The sequence below is a fragment of the Marmota flaviventris genome, chromosome 15 (genome assembly GCF_047511675.1).
Source record: "Marmota flaviventris isolate mMarFla1 chromosome 15, mMarFla1.hap1, whole genome shotgun sequence".
Lineage (NCBI taxonomy): Eukaryota > Metazoa > Chordata > Mammalia > Rodentia > Sciuridae > Marmota > Marmota flaviventris.
The window spans coordinates 75,073,913-75,091,131 of record NC_092512.1 but is presented as its reverse complement, the minus strand read 5'-3'; the positions used below and the strand labels follow the sequence as shown (position 1 = coordinate 75,091,131).

General features: G+C 36.6%; 1 protein-coding gene across 3 annotated transcripts in view; it reads left to right on the top strand.

The window, feature by feature from the left end:
• The first annotated feature begins 51 nt into the window (after positions 1-51).
• Positions 52-17,219, top strand: part of Tgs1 (trimethylguanosine synthase 1) — a 43,767-nt gene continuing 26,599 nt past the window's right edge. The window contains exons 1-6 of one of the 3 annotated variants that reach the window (XM_027932919.2): positions 52-319; positions 8,989-9,053; positions 11,253-11,425; positions 12,100-12,913; positions 14,321-14,438; positions 15,987-16,073. In XM_027932919.2, coding sequence (XP_027788720.2) covers positions 216-319; positions 8,989-9,053; positions 11,253-11,425; positions 12,100-12,913; positions 14,321-14,438; positions 15,987-16,073 — 1,361 coding nt within the window. In that variant the 5' untranslated portion in view covers positions 52-215. Of the gene's footprint in view, positions 320-8,988; positions 9,054-10,789; positions 10,810-11,252; positions 11,426-12,099; positions 12,914-14,320; positions 14,439-15,986; positions 16,074-17,219 lie in introns of those variants that run through there. The other 2 variants (XM_071602356.1, XM_071602355.1) reach the window with 2 other exon arrangements.

The window sequence follows — 17,219 nt, the reverse complement described above, 5'->3', positions numbered from 1 at the left end:
TAGGTGTGACACCGCCTTCGCCCCGCCCTTTCCTGTGGCCGCCCGGAGCAACTTCCTGTGGCGGCTCCTCCGCTAGCTCTAGGCTGCTCCATGCCGGGGCCGGTTCCTAGCTTCTGACCCCCGAGCGGACACCGGAGGCCTCCTTTTGGTCTCCGGTAACGAACCAGAAACCTAGTCCGAGTGTCGTGCGTCAGGAAGACCCTTGAAGGGGCAAAATGTGCTGCGAGAAGTGGAACCACGTGGCCGAAATGTTTCTCTTCATTGACGAGCGGGAGGAGGACTGTAAGATCCATTGCCTCTGCTCCAGGGCTTTTGTGGAGTAAGTAGAAACTGATCTCTCTTCATTTCTGGCCCTATCGTTGCCCAGTAATGTCGGCGTGGCAAATACACTTGTAATGGTTCCTTATAAACAGATTTTTCGACCCTGTGGCAGGGCGGTGTTGAAGAAAAACAAAACCCGGGAGAGGTAACGGAGTGGTCGCCCACGGCGAGTATTAGGTGAACGACTGAGGCTGACCTCGTAGGCTGGTAGGGGAAAACGTGGTAGTTTAAACATCACTTCCTGTTTACAGATTGAGAGGGCATTTTAAAGTTAGGAGGAAGGGAAATGTACAACGAAATTCCAAATGAATGTGAAGGTTTGAAGTTGAGTAACCTGGTTTTGGTTAGCCTCTCTTTTCAAACATTAAAATCTGTTCAAATGCGTGTACTTGGAAAGTCTAGCTGTTTGAGATGAAAGGCTTAACTATTTTTACAACTGTTTTGGAGATAGCTTTGTTTGGGGAAAATATTGACAGTAAAAATTGCAAGAAAAGTAGAGTGGGGGGTGCAAATTGTAATCTAAAGACTGTTTTCTTTATAGGTAGGTTAAGCCATTTAAAGATTTTTTCATTTCTGAAACGGGTATAGTTACCCTAATTATTGCATTCTGCCGCTTGTATTAAAATCCCCTTTGTGCCGGGCGCGGTGACGCACGCCGGTAATCCCAGCCGCTTTGGAGGCTGAGTTTGGAGGATTGTGAGTTCAAAGCCAGCCTCAGCAAAAGCGAGTCGATAAGCAACTCAGTGAGACCCTGTCCCTAAATGAAAAATACAAAAGAGGTCTGGGGATGTGGCTCAGTGGTCGAAATGCCACTGAGTTCAATCCCCAGTACACACCAAAAAAATCGTCATTGGAAGTGACTTTCAGGTGATAGATTATAAATGTAGTTTAATGTAGGAGAATTTAAGTTAGAAGAAATTATTTTTCATTGTGTGTTTTTGTGAAGTAATCTGAAAATTAAACCCAAAAAAGTAAACTCCATATTAAATTTAATGTAAAAGTATTGTCCCCTTTGTAGTCAGGCATGCGTACAAGTATGTATGTATTTGATGAATACTTTCTGATCCCCTGTGTATCAGATATGCTGGAAGGCACTGGGGTACTTAAAGCCTGTCCCTGCCTGCATTGAATTTTCTTTCTAACAAAGGAGATCAATATTAATTTTAAGAAAGCTGATTATATAATTACTTGACTAATTATAGTTATGAGTGCCATGAGAGAGAAGTATTTGATTCTTCACTGATAACCTAACTTTTCTCCAAGGGTCACAGAGGTTTTGGGGGAAAAGTAACATTTGGAAAGAGGTCTAAAGGTAATAAACTGGGGTAAGATTGAGTGAGAGGAAGCATTCCCTGCAAGCTGAACTTTGATAAACCCTAGGAAAAGCAAAAGAAAGCCTGTGAAACCAAACAAAGTGACTGGCAAGGAAAAATAGGAGATAAGGTTGGTAAAGTCAGCAGAGTAAAGACATACAGGACATTGGATACTTTATATAGTCCCTGAATTCACAATGACTCAATTTAATGATGGTGCAAAAGCAAATTATTCAGGAGAAATCATATTCAGATTTTGAATTGTGTTCTTTTCCTGGGCCAACAATATGCAGTGCCATACTCTTGTGATGCTAGGCAAAGCAGAAGCAACATCTCACAGTCCCAACCCCATGAAAACAATCTCTACAGTTTACTGTGTTACTAAACTAGGATATTTGGTGGATGTATTTTCAGTTCAAGATAGGTTTATCTGGAAATAACCACATCATAAATCAAGGAGCATCTATATAGGAAAACCTTATACTTGGAATGACATAATCAAATTAACATTTTTTTAAGTTGTAGTTGGACACAATACCTTTATTTTATTTATTTTTATGTGGTGCTGAGGACCGAACCCAGCACCTCGCTCGCACATGCTAGGCGAGTGCTCTACCACTGAGCCCCAGCCCCAGATTAGCAGTTTTTAAAGATTACTCTGGCAGTGGATAGCAGGAGAACCACTGAAGCCTGTTGTCCAGGCAAGAAAAAATATTTGCTTGCATTAGGATAAATGGCAATAGAAATGGGAAAAGATGGGAGAGGAATTATTGGGGTTGGAGATTGGAGTGGATGTGGGGGAATAAAGAAAAGATAAAGAATGGAAAACAGGAGACTAAGTTAAAGGTAAATTCCTGATTTGGGTCTTATATTGCTGCCTTTCACTGATAATAATCCCTGGAGATTATTAGTTTTATTTGGGGGCAGTGGTGAAGAGATTATAAATTTGATTTTGTATATTTTGATTCTGTGGTACCTACAAGCTAGATAAGGATGGGTTGTATAAGGAGTTGGATATATTAGTTTGGAGCCTTGGAGAATTCTGTGCTGGTCCTAAAAAACCATTAGTTTCAGGGGTAGGGGATTCCATTCTGGAGGAATTCCAACATTTTTTTAAAATGAAAAGAAACCTGATAGATTAACTGAGAAACAGCAAGCCTAAGTATACTGCCATCAAGTGTTTTAGTGAAGGAGTAATTAACATTTGAAAACTATTAAAATTAAAATAACAAGCAAAATGAGAATCTACTAGAACCATTACACTACCTGTGTGACTCACACCATGTACAACCAGAGGAATGAGGAGTTATACTCCATTTGTGTACAGTGTGTCAAAATACATGCTACTGTCATGTATAACTAATTAGAACAAATAAAATTTTTTAAAAATAAATTAAAAAAGAATTCAGTAGAGTAGGCAAAAGTCCATTGGATTGATAATGCCTTGTTGTTTTACATTTTCTACTGACAGCCTCTCCTTGACCAAATGTTCTATGCCTTCTTTAAAATTAGGTCATGTTTGGGGGCCTTGTCTTCAGCCTTCCTGGCCCAGTTTTATCAAGAATCCTGCAAAATCTTTTTAGTGAGAATTCTCAGTCCTTGATTTCTGAGAATACTGGTCATCACTGTAGCAAGAACCTCCTACTGTTGATTTGTCCTCTTAGTAATTTTCCAGTTACAGACTCTACTTACAGCCTATATTTCCCCAACTGCCTGCTGTATTGATGGTTAAGCCAGATCTCTCTACCCTGTTGCTGTGGTCTTTATGCCTATCACAGTAATCTTGAATAAAATCTTTGTTACCATTTTGACAAGTGTCAGAATAACTTTTTCTTTTTTAAAAAAATTATTTTTTCCTTCAGGTCTTCCAGAAGCCCCTTGTGGTATGATTATCTTTACATCATTCAAGTAGAAAATTGAGTTTTAGTAAAAGCCTTAAAAAAAAAAAAAAGAAAAAGAAAAAAGCCAGTAAATGTAGCCCTGCAATTCTACCCCTTATCTGTGTCACCAAATTTTTTCTACTATCACGCCAGTTGATATGGCATATAGATTTCATTGAATCTTTCTAATTAAGATATTTAAAGTCACTAGAATAACTGATGCCCTATTGAAATACCTTAACATTAATAAGAATTAGTAGGACTGTTCTAGAAACTGAAGACCCTATATTTACCTGTGATCATACCCATGTAATACTGTCTGATGATGATTTCTAGGTTTATATAACAAAATCACTTTTTTGTTTGTTTTCTCTCCAACATAGTCCTGAGCCAAAATTTAAAAGTATTAACCTTGCAGACAGATTATATACCTGTTTTCCTTTCCCAGTTCTACCAAAAGTCAACTTGTGGCCTTGGGCAAGACACATAAAATTTCTATGATCACATTTCAGCATTTCCAGAAAGGGATTCCTTTCACTTTTACTATTAAAATCTACACTAATCTGTAGTCTTTGCAACAGCAGTATTGCTACTCATACTTAAAGAGATTTTGAAGAGTTCTTTATTCATTCCCATGTATTTTATTTTGACCTTGGAAGTGTAAACCACTGATAGAAGATAACTTAGTGACAGTAGTGGTAATTGTTGTATTCAAAAGTATGTTGATGATGGCATTTGCAGATAATGGATGGAGTTAGAGAATAAAATGCTAAGTGTAATAAGCCAATCCCCAAAAGCCAAAGGCGAATGTTTTCTTTAATATGAGGATGCTGACTCCTAATGGCAATGGTGGATGGAGTGTGGGAGGAATGGAGGAACTTTAGATAGGACAAAGGAAAGGGAGGGAATAGAAGGGGCATGGGAGTAAGAAAGACTGGTGTAATGAGTTAAACAATCATTACCCTAAGTACATGTATGAAGACACGAATGGTATGAAAATACTTTGTGTACAACCAGTGACTTGAAAAGTTGTACTCTATATGTGTAATATGAAATCAGTTGCATTCTGCCATCATATATAAAATTAGAATAAATTAATAATTTTTTTAAAAGTATGATGATGAGAATTGGTAGCTGCTTAGTCAAGACTCAGAGTAGAACAGTGTCTTAATGGGGGCCTCCTATTTTATAATTCAAGTCAAAAGTTAAGATTTACTTAGCTCTTACGTGTACCATGTCCAGAAGTTTATTCATGCCGAATCTTTAAGCACTGTGGATTGGATTACACTGACCAACCTCTAGATTGCTTTGTAGAGAGTACTTAACAGGTATAATGGGAAATTCTTTAGATACTAGGCATCAGAAATATATCATTTCCAGAGATGAAGACCCTTTGAGATACTTGAAAGTTGTCAAAGGTAGAAAAAATAGTTTTCACATTTTAAGAGTTAGCATTGTCTTACTACTGTTCTTTCTGCCTCATATTATGTGTAGCCTTGGAATATACTAGTAATAATCTTGGAGTACTGTTTCACCTCTCACTCACAAAGAAGTATTTCTTCTGCTTCCACTGGACTTGAAGACTTTTTAAGCTAGGCTTGTAGCCTAGCTCTGGGTGGGACCAAGGAGATCATCAGAAAAGAGTACCTGGTTGTGTGTTAGAGATGTAGGCCAAGAAAGAAGAATCAGTCTGTAGTCTGTGCCAGCCAATATTGTATGCTTATTAACCCTTAGCCAATAACCTGGTTGGGTCCTAGTGTTGCTTAAAAACGTCGAGAGAGGGAATATAAGTTTTAAAATATTTTTAAAAGTTTAAAAATATTTTTCATATCATACCTCTAGAAAACAATGGATGACTGGATTTGAATTAAAGCAACTTTACTTAAAATACAATTTATCACTTAATTACACATTACATTGAATCTAGTCTTTTTGAACTAAAATGTGCATTTTTTCTTTGCAGCTAGTTTCATACATATTCTTAAAACTTAGAAATTAGAATCTCTGCCTCACCTTTTCAAAATAGGTAAAGAGAAGAGAACTTTTTTTTTTTTTTTTAATTTAGCTCTGTTACTGCTCAAATTCTAGCCCTATAGAACAAAAAGAACTTAGAGATAGGATCTTGGAGGATCTTAGAATTGTTTCCAGTAGTCATTGAGAAGTCTATAGGAATGGAAACATGCTGGGAGTTCAGGGACTTTTTAAGAGAGGCAAGAGGTTATTTTATAATTTAAAATCAATATGTTTGATTGCTGAAGGAGATCTAAAATATATTATTTAAAAAGTTCATTACCATATAGCAGAAAACAGCCATTACCATAGGTTCCATGTGTCTTTTCAGTGCTTAACAGCTGTTTCTCATACAAAATTATTGCAATATATCACCTCAAAGGCAGGAAATATGAAATAATATTGTAACAACATTTTATTTTCTAGCAGTCTTATATCAACAATGTTTTATGGACACTAAATTTTCTATTTAATGTACATAGTCAAGTTTCTATATATTATCTGTAGGAGGAAGATGTAATTGGATTATTATGGAGCTCTTGATCACTACAGCATCTTTGTAGCAACAATTTTTAAACTAACCTTGGCATTGACTGGGTATAGTGGTGCACATCTGTAATCCCAGCAACTTGGGAGGCTGAAGCAGGAGGATTGCAAGTTCAAGGCCAGCCTCAGCAACTTAGGCCCTAAGGAATTTAGTGAGATCCTATCTCAAAAAATAAAAGAGCTGAGGATGTAGCTCAGTGGCAAAGCATCCCTGGTTTTAATCCCCAGTACCAAAAAATAAATAAACAAACTCGTATTAAAATATGAAAGTGCAAAATATCTATACTATGTCTGCAACTATAAAATTTTTGCTTATGTAAAAAGTTTAGCATAAAAGAGGAAAATGCTGAAGTGGTGAGGCTCGATTTTTGTTATGAAATTGCTTGTGCTACTAGGAAACAAAAGCTATGTATATCTATATAAATGCATATTATGTTCTTCTAACCTTTGAAGAACAAATCATAGAAGTCATTCTGAGTATTCCATTAAGTATGTTCCCAAAACAAAGGTATTCTCCTGTATAACCACTATGGATTCAAATTTCCCCAGCTTTCCCAATAGTATGTCTCTCCTTTCTGATCTAGGATCCCATGTAGGAACCTGTTGTGTTTACTTTATGTGTCTTACCTGAAAAAAATCCCTTCCTCTTTTGGAAACTACATCCTAAGTTTCATATTTTCCTTTTCATGTCCTCAACAATTATAAAAGTTTGTGACCTTACATCCTGTAGGTTGACTTTACTTAACCTGGGACTATCTGACTGTGTCATCAGGAACACAGGTCATGCCTCAGCAGGAACTCCAGAAAAATGATATGCTTAGCTCTGTATGGCTTCAGGAGGCACTTTGGAAACCATTTCTCTAGGGGTGATATGGTTCCCAGTTTTTTCTACTGTAAATTCAAAATGGTACCCTTTGTATTAATCAGTATTTTGGGGGGGCATATTCCAATATGTAATTGGAATTAGTAGTGTAATTCCAATTTACACCAGTGTCCTGTTCCTCAAGTCTTTTCCTTGACTAATAACTTCCACTTCAGTCAGCTACCTCTATGAAGGTTGGCAAAGAATGATTCTTGCTTCATTCTTTCTCCATTTATTAGCTTTCTATAAGGAGTTCTTTTCCTTCTCTCCTTATGTATTTATATTAATATAGACTCTTGGTTTATTTTATTAATAGACTGTATTCCATTACTGTCATTATTTTGTTGCTCATAATATCTTTGATTTTGCCAGTGGGGAATCCTTTTGAAGTGTATTTATAGCTTCTGACACAAGATGACCCAGACTTACCTTTCACAGTCCATAGAATTGCCATTTTTCCAGTCCACCTTGGTTAAAACCTGAAAGCTGGGTGCTTTTCGCACTTGTTGCTCCTATGCTCTCTCAGAAGACAGTTAAGCAATACATGTGTGCACACATACATAACACATTTTAAATTATATTTTTAGCTGGGTGTGGTGGCACATGCCTGTAATCTCAACAATTCAGGAGACTGAGGCAGGAGGATCACAAGTTTGAAACCAGCCGCAGCAACTGAGAGAAAACCCATCTCAAAAAAGGGCTGAAATGTAGCTCAGTGGTAGAGAACACCTGGGTTCAATCCCTAGTTCCCTCCCTCTCTAAAATAATGTTTATATGTGTGCATATAAACTTAAATAACATTAGTTTTTAACAGTACTTCCAATATTGGCCCAACACCTTGGATTTTTCTAGCTTTCCTCATTTTTAGATGATTGTTTTGAGCCCACCATGTGTTTGGTTAACCATCTTCAACAAGAAGAATCTGGGCTAACCATCCATTTGAGTACAATACATTGGATTTGTACAGAATCTGAGTACAGAACAGTGGATTTTGCAGTCTTGGCTATCAATACATTGTCTCATATATTTACTTATATGCTCATTGAAATCAGTCTGGCAGCCTTACTGGCCCTCTGCTTCACCTGACACCCCATATCTTTGGGCGCTGTCAAGTATACCCCTAATTCCCTGTGTGCAGCTCCCATCCCCTATTTCACCCCGGTACTTGTTCTTGATGGACTTGAGGGCCTGCTGCTAAACACATTTTCACTTGCCTATCCATTGTCCTGTGAGTCATCATCAATTTTATGTTTAATAAAGTATCTCCCCAAAAGAAACAGGAAGATATGAAAATAAATCTACTACACAACAATTTATTGAAGGTCCATTAGAAAAGTAGTGTTAGCTATAACCACCAGTAGGCCTTATGGTAGCAGTTAAAATGAAAGTAGGTATGCGAAGAAATGTTTAATAAGAACTTCATTGTTTGCTAGTCCCCAAAACAACCTTTGCTCTGATCATGAATACCTTGTCTACTAAACAAGGGATAGTCCATTTGCAAGTGGACTAGATAGAGTCTGCCTCTGAATTTATATGTGTGTAAGCTAAATCCTTGTCCTATTATTTTATACTCAATTCTTAACAGCAAAATTTAGAGAATACTACATTGTTTATATATCATAAAGAGGATCAGATTCTTCCCTTAATATCTAGGAGAAATACCACATAATTTTTATAATTAGTAGTTATAAATGCTGCCATGTGTCAGAAACTATGTTAAGTATTTTGTATATACTATTAATCTCTTTTTTTTAAGAGAGAGATAATTTTTTTAATATTTATTTTTTTAGTTTTCAGTGGACACAACATCTTTATTTTACTTTTATGTGGTTCTGAGGATCGAACCCAGCGTCCCGTCCATGCCAGGCGAGCACGCTACCGCTTGAGCCACATCCCCAGCCCATACTATTAATCTTTACAACTGTATGAGAAATTTATATTTAACTGTTTTGTAGGTGAGGAGAATGTGTTAGCATTTTGCTTTTATATTCCTTAATCTTTTTATGAATTAATAGTTCAATTTATTTTAATATGGACTACTTAATTTGTTTCACAGGGATCGAAAATTATGCAACTTGGGATTAAAAGGCTACTATGTCAGAGGCAGTGGCAACAATGCAGGTAATGTAGTATAAAATTGTATGCCCTTATTTTGCTAAAATTGACCCTAATGTTGTATTAATTTGTGTACAGTTTGTTAATGTAAATTTGCTAACTTTAAATGATAAGTAGCAAATAATCCTATAATTAGTCCTTTCATATATACATATATTATCTAATTTCATATATATTATGAATATTATATATCTACATGCATACATGGTTCTAGACTCTTCATCAAAGCAGATACTTTATTTTTCTATACCTCCTTTATGGACTTGATGTAGCCTTTTTTACCCTGTGCAGCATTCCTTCCTGAGTTGTTGGCATTAGATAAGAGCAGTCTGGAATTTGAAACTTTGAAAAATAGAGAATGTGTAGTTTCTTAGTTTCTTCATTAAAATTTATTTTGTGTACCAGCGATTCATGATAGATTCCAAATAACTAGCCGTAGTCTTTACTTGAAGTAAAGAGGCCACCCCTTATCTGGTTAACTTTTCCAAATAACATAAAATTTGGTCTATACCTTGAGTCTGTCTTAGACTTTCCTACTCCATTGGCCCTTCCATGTAGACATTTCATGTTTCTAGATATAGATTAAAACTGCAGCATGGAGTTAGAAGCCGGAGCCAGATTAAGTACATTCTGTCACAGTTATCTTTGAAAATCCTTTAACTCCCATAGTGGCACCTAACTTTTGTTTATTTATTTAGCAGTACTAGAAATTTAACACAGGGGTGTTCTACTTCTGAGCCAGATCCCCAACTCTGTTTTGTTTTTAGACAGTGTCTTACTTAGTTGGCCAGGCTGGCCTTGAACTTGTGGTCCTCCTGCTGCAACCTAAGTCACTGGAGTTATAAGCATGTGTTACCACATCAAGTTTAACCTCATAATGATGGAATAAGACACTGTTTCTTCAGTCACAAACTAGAAGAAATGTGTGATTTGAGTTTCAGGGCTATGCTGGACAAATAAGGTTTCTGTGAATAGTAGGTTACTACTGAATGTAAGATATGCATACCAAGAGAGACAGATAACACTTAGCTGATTCGTTTTGCTTTCTGTGCTTTCATAAGTTCACTGAGTAAAATAATAAATGGAGTCCTTCCATTATTAAGATAAGTACCTTTTTCCACTTTTAGGAAGCTGTGTGAGTAGAATTTGCAAACATAGATTTCCCTTTTATCAGTGTCCTGTGTTTATTATGTAAGATTCACTGATGTGTTACTTGAGATCATCAAGCTGGAGTGCAGTTCAACACTAATTGAACTAATATATAAAGTGATCTTTATCTTGCATTTTAAATAGCTAATAGAGCACTTGAATGACGTTTTTGTAATTAGTGGTATAATCTATTAAATAGCCACATTAGGAAAGGTAAAAAAAAAAAAAAAATTATAATAGCTTTTCTTTAAGAGCTAAACTAAGGAGCTTGAAAGAATTCTAGTTCTGTGGATTCAGACTTTTAGCAGATTCTTTCATGAAATCAACTCTTGCACACAATCCCAGGACCTAAATCCCTGCTGTATTGAAGTGTCCCAGGGGCCTAAAGAAAACATACTTCTCACCTTCTCACCTCTCTGGTTAATAGCTTGTAACATAACTCCACAAATCATGAGTTTAAATTTTCTGATCTTGTTCAGTAATTTTGCAGATAACAAATATGAATATGTAAGTACTTTCTTCACAGTTATATTTCCCTGTGCCCTCTTCATTTTTTTTTTTTTTTTTAATTTCTCAGAACTGGGGATTGAATCACAGGCCTCCAGCATGCCAGGTAACACACTATACTACTGAGATTCATCCCCAGCCCCCATGAAATTGGTTCTTGATTTTTCATTAACTGTTTTTTGTACTAGTCAATATTTCCATCAATTCTTTTCATTTTTATAAAACATCTTAACACTTTGAGCAAGTCATATGATTACTAAGGATTTAGTGTTCTTTAAATTGAGGAAAACTTGTCTCTAAATGTACTCTAAAACTAACAAATGGCTGGGTACAGTGGTGCACACCTGTGATTCCAGCAGCTCAGGAGGCTAAAGCAGGAAGATCATGAGTTCAAAGCCAGCCTCAGCAACTTAGTGGGTCCTAAAGCAACTCAGCGAGATCCAAAGGCTGGGGATGTGGCTCACTGGTTAAGCACCACTGGGTTCATCCCTGGTACAAAAACAACAACAACCAAAAGAAAACTAACAAATGCTGTCTTGCTGTCTATAGGAGACCAAGCTACAGAAGAGGAGGAAGATGGTCATTCCAATGGCACTGCAGAATTGCATGACAGCAAAGACATAGGCCTAGATGAAAGTGAACTTGATTCTGAGGCCGAACTCATGAGAAGTATGGGATTGCCACTTCAGTTTGGTGGAGTGTCTACACATAAGAGTTTTGAGGTAATGTACTTCTATTATTTCTGCTTTTTTACTTTTTTTCATAAAATAGCACAAGATATTTTTTTAAATCCCAAATCAAATGCATTCATAGAGCATTTCGGGGGGTGGGGGGCTGGGGGGTTCTGGGAATTAAAGTGGTAGAGCAGGGGTGCTCTACCACTCAGCTATATCCCTTGCTCCTTTTACATCCCTAAGTTGCCAATGCTGGCCTCCAGCTTATGATTGTTTTTACCTCAGCTTCCAGAGTCTCTGGGATTACAGGCATGTGCCACTGTACATGACTCCCTCTTTTTAAATGTATAGATTTTAAAGCTAACCAAAACTGAAAATTGTGTTATGTCCCTTTTGTGACTTTTCCTTCTCTTGGGAACTTATTTTTTTATTTGTGGTACTGAGGGTTGAACTACATCCCCAGCCCTTTTTTATTTTATTTTGAGACCAGATCTCACTAATTGCCCAGATGGGCCTTGAACTCCGATTCTCCTGCCTCAGCCTCCCAAGTAACTGGGATTACAAGAATGTTCCATGTACCCAGCTCTTGGGAACTTAGGAGGGGTCAGTTGTTCCTGTGTTTAAAAGCCCAGGGTGAGAATGTCAAAATAGATTTGTGTTCTACCTTCTTTTATAACTTATGAACAGCATTTTATATTCAAGTTATTATTTATCTGATGTAGATATCTATGAATACAAAAAATAAAGTTAAAGTAAAAAAGAAGAAGAGGAAACCTCAAAAGAAGTACTTAGATGAAATTATGCAAGAGTCTTGGAGAAAAGAATATGAAGAAGATGACCATTTGGTTTCAGATGACCCATCCTCAGTTGAACAGAATGAGAACACTAGAACATGTGAACTTCAAAATAAAAGGAACATTGAAACAGAAAAACTTTCTGTTGAAAATACATTATCTCCAAAATTTGAAATTACAGAGAATTGGGAAAGGTATTGGAATAAATATGGAGGAGAACTGTTATGGCAAAGCTGGCAAGAAAAACATCCAGATCAAATACTATCTGCTGAACCTTGGAACTTTCCTGATACAAAGGAAAAATGGGAACAACATTACAGTGAACTTTATTGGTATTATTTGGAGCAATTTCAGTATTGGGAAGCTCAAGGTTGGACTTTTGATGCTTCACAAAGCTGTGATACAAATACCATTGCATCTACAACAGAAATTGTCAAGAAAGATGAAAATATTGTGAAAGTGGACTTAATATCTTTTCCATCTTCACCTATCACAGTTGATAAAAAAAGCTCTGATTCAAGTGATAAGGATCATAATGAAATACTTGATGGAATTAGTAATATAACTCTGAGTTCAGAGGAAGTAGAACACAGCCAGTTACATTCCTCTGTAAGTTGTGATGGACAGCTAAGTGAAGTTAGTGGGAGAGAATGTCCTGCTTCTGGTCAAAGTGAGCCATGTGATGGAGGAACCAAGAAAAGCAACTTATCTGGGAATAGAAGCGCAAATCAACTAGCTCAGGGTAAGATTAGCCAAATTTATTCTGCTAAGCAGTAGTTAGCAAAATGAATCAACATTATGTGAAACAAAAGAATTTGACCTTTCATTTAACATTTGTGTTTGCTTTGCTTATCTCAGATTGCTGATCTAGTTGAGTTTTTGAAAAACTGTGCTTTCTTTTCTCTGTATTCTTAACAGTGGGTCTTACCTTAATATAATATTCTCATTCTTTCCTCTTTTGGTGTTATTTTCATTCTTTTTTTATCTGGTGGTTTTGTATTAGTCTTCCACTTCTATACACTCTTGATGTGTTTCTATACTTATTTTGACCATAAAGTTTATAATGCGCATATTGGTCAATGTGTTGGCTTTTATGTTACTGTCTCATATTACTTCCTTTAATTTTTTTTTTTTTTACCTGTCTTCTTACTCATTTTTCTTTTTCCAGATACAATACACCTTCCCACAAGGTTTGCTTTATATTGCTTGTTCCTTAGTTAAGTGCACAGGTTGGCTATTTCAGTAATATACTCCAGTGTGTCTGCCATCAGAATCAATTTAATGACTTCAGGTTTTGATTTGTTTTAGACCTTCATTAAGATCAAAATGTAAGGACTGAGGTTGTGGCTCAGTAGTGGAGCACTCACCATATAAAGATAATAAATAAAGGCATTGTGTCCATCTACAACTAAAAACTATTTTTTAAAGAGATCAAAATATAAGATGTATGTTAAATTTCTGTGTAAGTGCAGTTGGTATTTTCTTTATGTATTCTAAGTCTGACCCAAGTCAGAATTTCCCACTGTCTGCCTTGCAAGTTTCCCCTTCTAATCTCACCCAATCTGATGGAATTTGTAGAACAATGATAGACATGTCTCAGAGCCACCTCAGTTAAGGATATTGTTTTTAAAATTATACTCATCTTAGTTACTTACATTGTCGATTTAAGAGCTACATTAAAGACAATTATATTTACTTTGTAATGGAGGAATTTCCTTTTAATTATTGTGATCATGCTGTCTTTAGAGTCATTTCAATTAATGTTTCTTAATAATGTGATTGCCAAGAACTACCACAATGTTAACTTTGTAGATTAATTTGTATATTAATAAGTAGTTACAGTTAACACATCACTATTTGATATAAATATAGGAGACCACTAGTATGCACATATGTAGTCCATATTGACCAAAACATTGTTATGTAGTACATGACTATATAGTTAGAACATAGAAGCTTATACCTGCCTTTTTTTCCCCCTTGGATTCTGCATGTAGACACACTGGTAGATGTATCCTGCCACTTTGCTGATGCAGCTCTTTTCCTGCTGTTGCAGGAAAGGCACCAAAATATTTTGATTGCCTTTGTAAATGGCAGAAAAGTTGCCAAACCAAGGAGAAAATCTGCTTTAATATCTCTGCCTCTTTAGAGCCACAGGAATGTTCGGGAACAAACACAAGCAAAGACAGGCTGCACGCTAGTGGGACTGATGGAGATGAGAGTGAAGAAGATCCACCTGAGCATAAGTCCAGCAAACTCAAGAGGAGGTAAGTTGTACATTACCTCTGTCTCTGAAATGTATTAGCATAAGCATTTGTGTCTATGAGTGAGTGTAAGCAGGATCTAACGGTAAGGTACTATGGTTTTAGATCCATGGTCAAATCCCAGCTCTGCTACAAACTGAATACATTTCTTAATTTCTCATCTAAGACGGGAGTAGTGCCTTTTTTGGTGAGTTTATTAGGTAGACTGGAGCTAGCCTGCAGTATATCTGACCCTTGATTAATTAATTAATCCATCAATGGATTATAACCTTTAGCTAATAACTGTATACTCCCCTCAGCAGTTCTAATTTTTCTCAAAAGTCTGGGTGTATATAATCCCAGATTTTTATTGCTGAAATGGACCTCAATCTAATGGCATCATTGAATATGAATAGTAATAGTGAAACAAAGAAAAGTACTCTGTTCAATGTAACCATGGCCACTCTAAAAGTAGAGCCAGGACCAACTCTGCCCAAGGCAATAACAAGTAATGTAAGGTATAATGTAGAGTGGAATGGGGTAAATGTTACTGCTGTGTAGATAATAAGGAAAGGATGAATCATTGCAGAATTTGAACTTCAGCTGGAAATACTTCATTTCTCCTATAGGATATGAGGTGCTTCGTATGAGACTTTTGTGCCCTGTATAGCATCTACAAAAACAGTAAGCAAGCTTTGGAGGCTTAGTACCTTAGTACTGAGAACCATGCCTCTACTGTATTCCCTCTGCATGGTAGACATTGCTAATTAATTCCCCATTAGTTTCTTCAAGTTTCTGGAGGCAGAGACCATGCATTTTCTTAAATTTCTGGGACCCAGTAACTACTCAATAGAATATTCAGTGAGCTTAATTGGAAGGACAAACTTTATAAGGATGATTTCTTACCATGTTCACTTGGAACTTTGGCCCAGTTAGGGTTTCTAAAAGATAAATCAGGTGCTTGGGATACTTAATATCACTTATGTTACAAATCATCTTATTCTTTTTTTTTAATTGTTTTTTAGTTGTAGATGGACACAATACTTTTATTTTATTTATTTTTTAATGTGCTGAGGATCGAACCCAGAGCGTCACACATGCTAAGCAGGTGCTCTACAACTGAGCCACAACCCCAGCCCATTTCCATCCTTCTTAATGACATTTTTTCTTTCACAATTTTTTTTGGTCAGATCAATAGTTCTCAAGTTTTTTCTTACTTGTTTTTAAGGAGAACCTCTAGGAAATCAACTATAGGAGATTAATTTCAGGCTGTAGCTTTTACTGGTGTTTTTTTCTAAAGGAAAATGAAGAGACCTATATTTGTACCATGTTTAGGAATAAAGGTGATTATTTGCCATGGTTTAAGATTTGAGTGTTCCTTACTATGTTTCAAACACTTCTGGGTCAGGTCATTTGGAAAATCCAAATTAAGGTATTGTTTCTCTGGGATTTTTGAACTATGGTTGATTATTCATACTTCCCTAAACTGGTGAACTCTGAAGGGGGAAGTATAATGACTTGTAACTGTTTACCTTTTTCTTTTTCTTTTTTTCCCCCCTTTTTTTTATTCAGCCACGAACTGGACATTGATGAAAACCCAGATACAGACCTTAATGACAATGATTCCTTTCTGGGATTCAAGCATGGCTCAGGACAAAAGTAACTATTCATAATTATTCCCCCTCTTCCAAGAATCCTAACCACTTCAACTATCTTAAAACTCTTTACTAGTCTTATAGATGATAAATAATATTATATTTGATAGCATTTGAGATGCTAGAATTAAAACACTAACTTTTCTTGTTAACAAGAATTGCAGTAGAGATATCACTGTACCTTTGATGTATTCACTGTGTTAATTCAGTTGCTCTTCCTAGTAGTCCAGTGTTGTTCCATTTCATAGATGAAACGTGCAGTTTAAAGGTGGTGTTTTGTTTTGTTTTGGGTGGGTACCGGTGATTTAACTCAGAGACACTAGACCATTGAGCCACATCCCCAGCCCCGTTTTTGTATTTCATTTAGAGACAGGGTTCTTGCTGAGTTGCTCAGTGTCTGGCTTTTGCTGAGGCTGGCTTTGAACTCAGGATTCTCCTGCCTCAGCCTCTGGAGCCGCTGGATTACAGACATGTGCCACCACACCCCACTCCTAAAGGTTTTGACTTGGCCAAGATCCATCATTTACTGGAGGAAGATTTAAGCCCAGCTCTTGGTTTTCACCTAGTATCTATCTCACCTATCTACTCCACTGTACATCTGGCGACCCAGCAAACATGGCATGAAAAATTCATTTCTACATTAACCTTTTTTCTTATTATAAAAGTAGTAAAACTCAAGGCTCGGTATTGCAGGTGTTGCATGCCTGTAATCCTAGCTACTCTGGAGGCTATGGCAGGAGAATCACACTTTCAAAGCCAGCCTCACAGCCTCAGCAACTTAGTGAGGCCCTAAACACCTCAGTGAGACCCTGTCTCTAAATAAAATACAAAAAAGGGCTGGAGATGTGGCTCAGTGGTTAAGTGCCCCTGAGTTCAATTCCTGTACCAAAAAAAAGTAAAAAAGTCTTTTTTTTTTTTTTTTCCCCCCCAAATCATTCCCAGAGGTAGGCAGTGTTTAAAGAGTTTGGCATATCTCCTTCCAAATTTACTTGTGTATGGTTTTATGCCTAACTACATGTTACTTCCCTTTTTATAAAACACAAAAGTAAGACCATACTATACATACTCTGCCCCTTGTTTTTCTCCTTCAGCAATACCAAAGACAGCCTCCTTGCTGATGTACAGAACATTTGCCTAATTGTGTTGAATT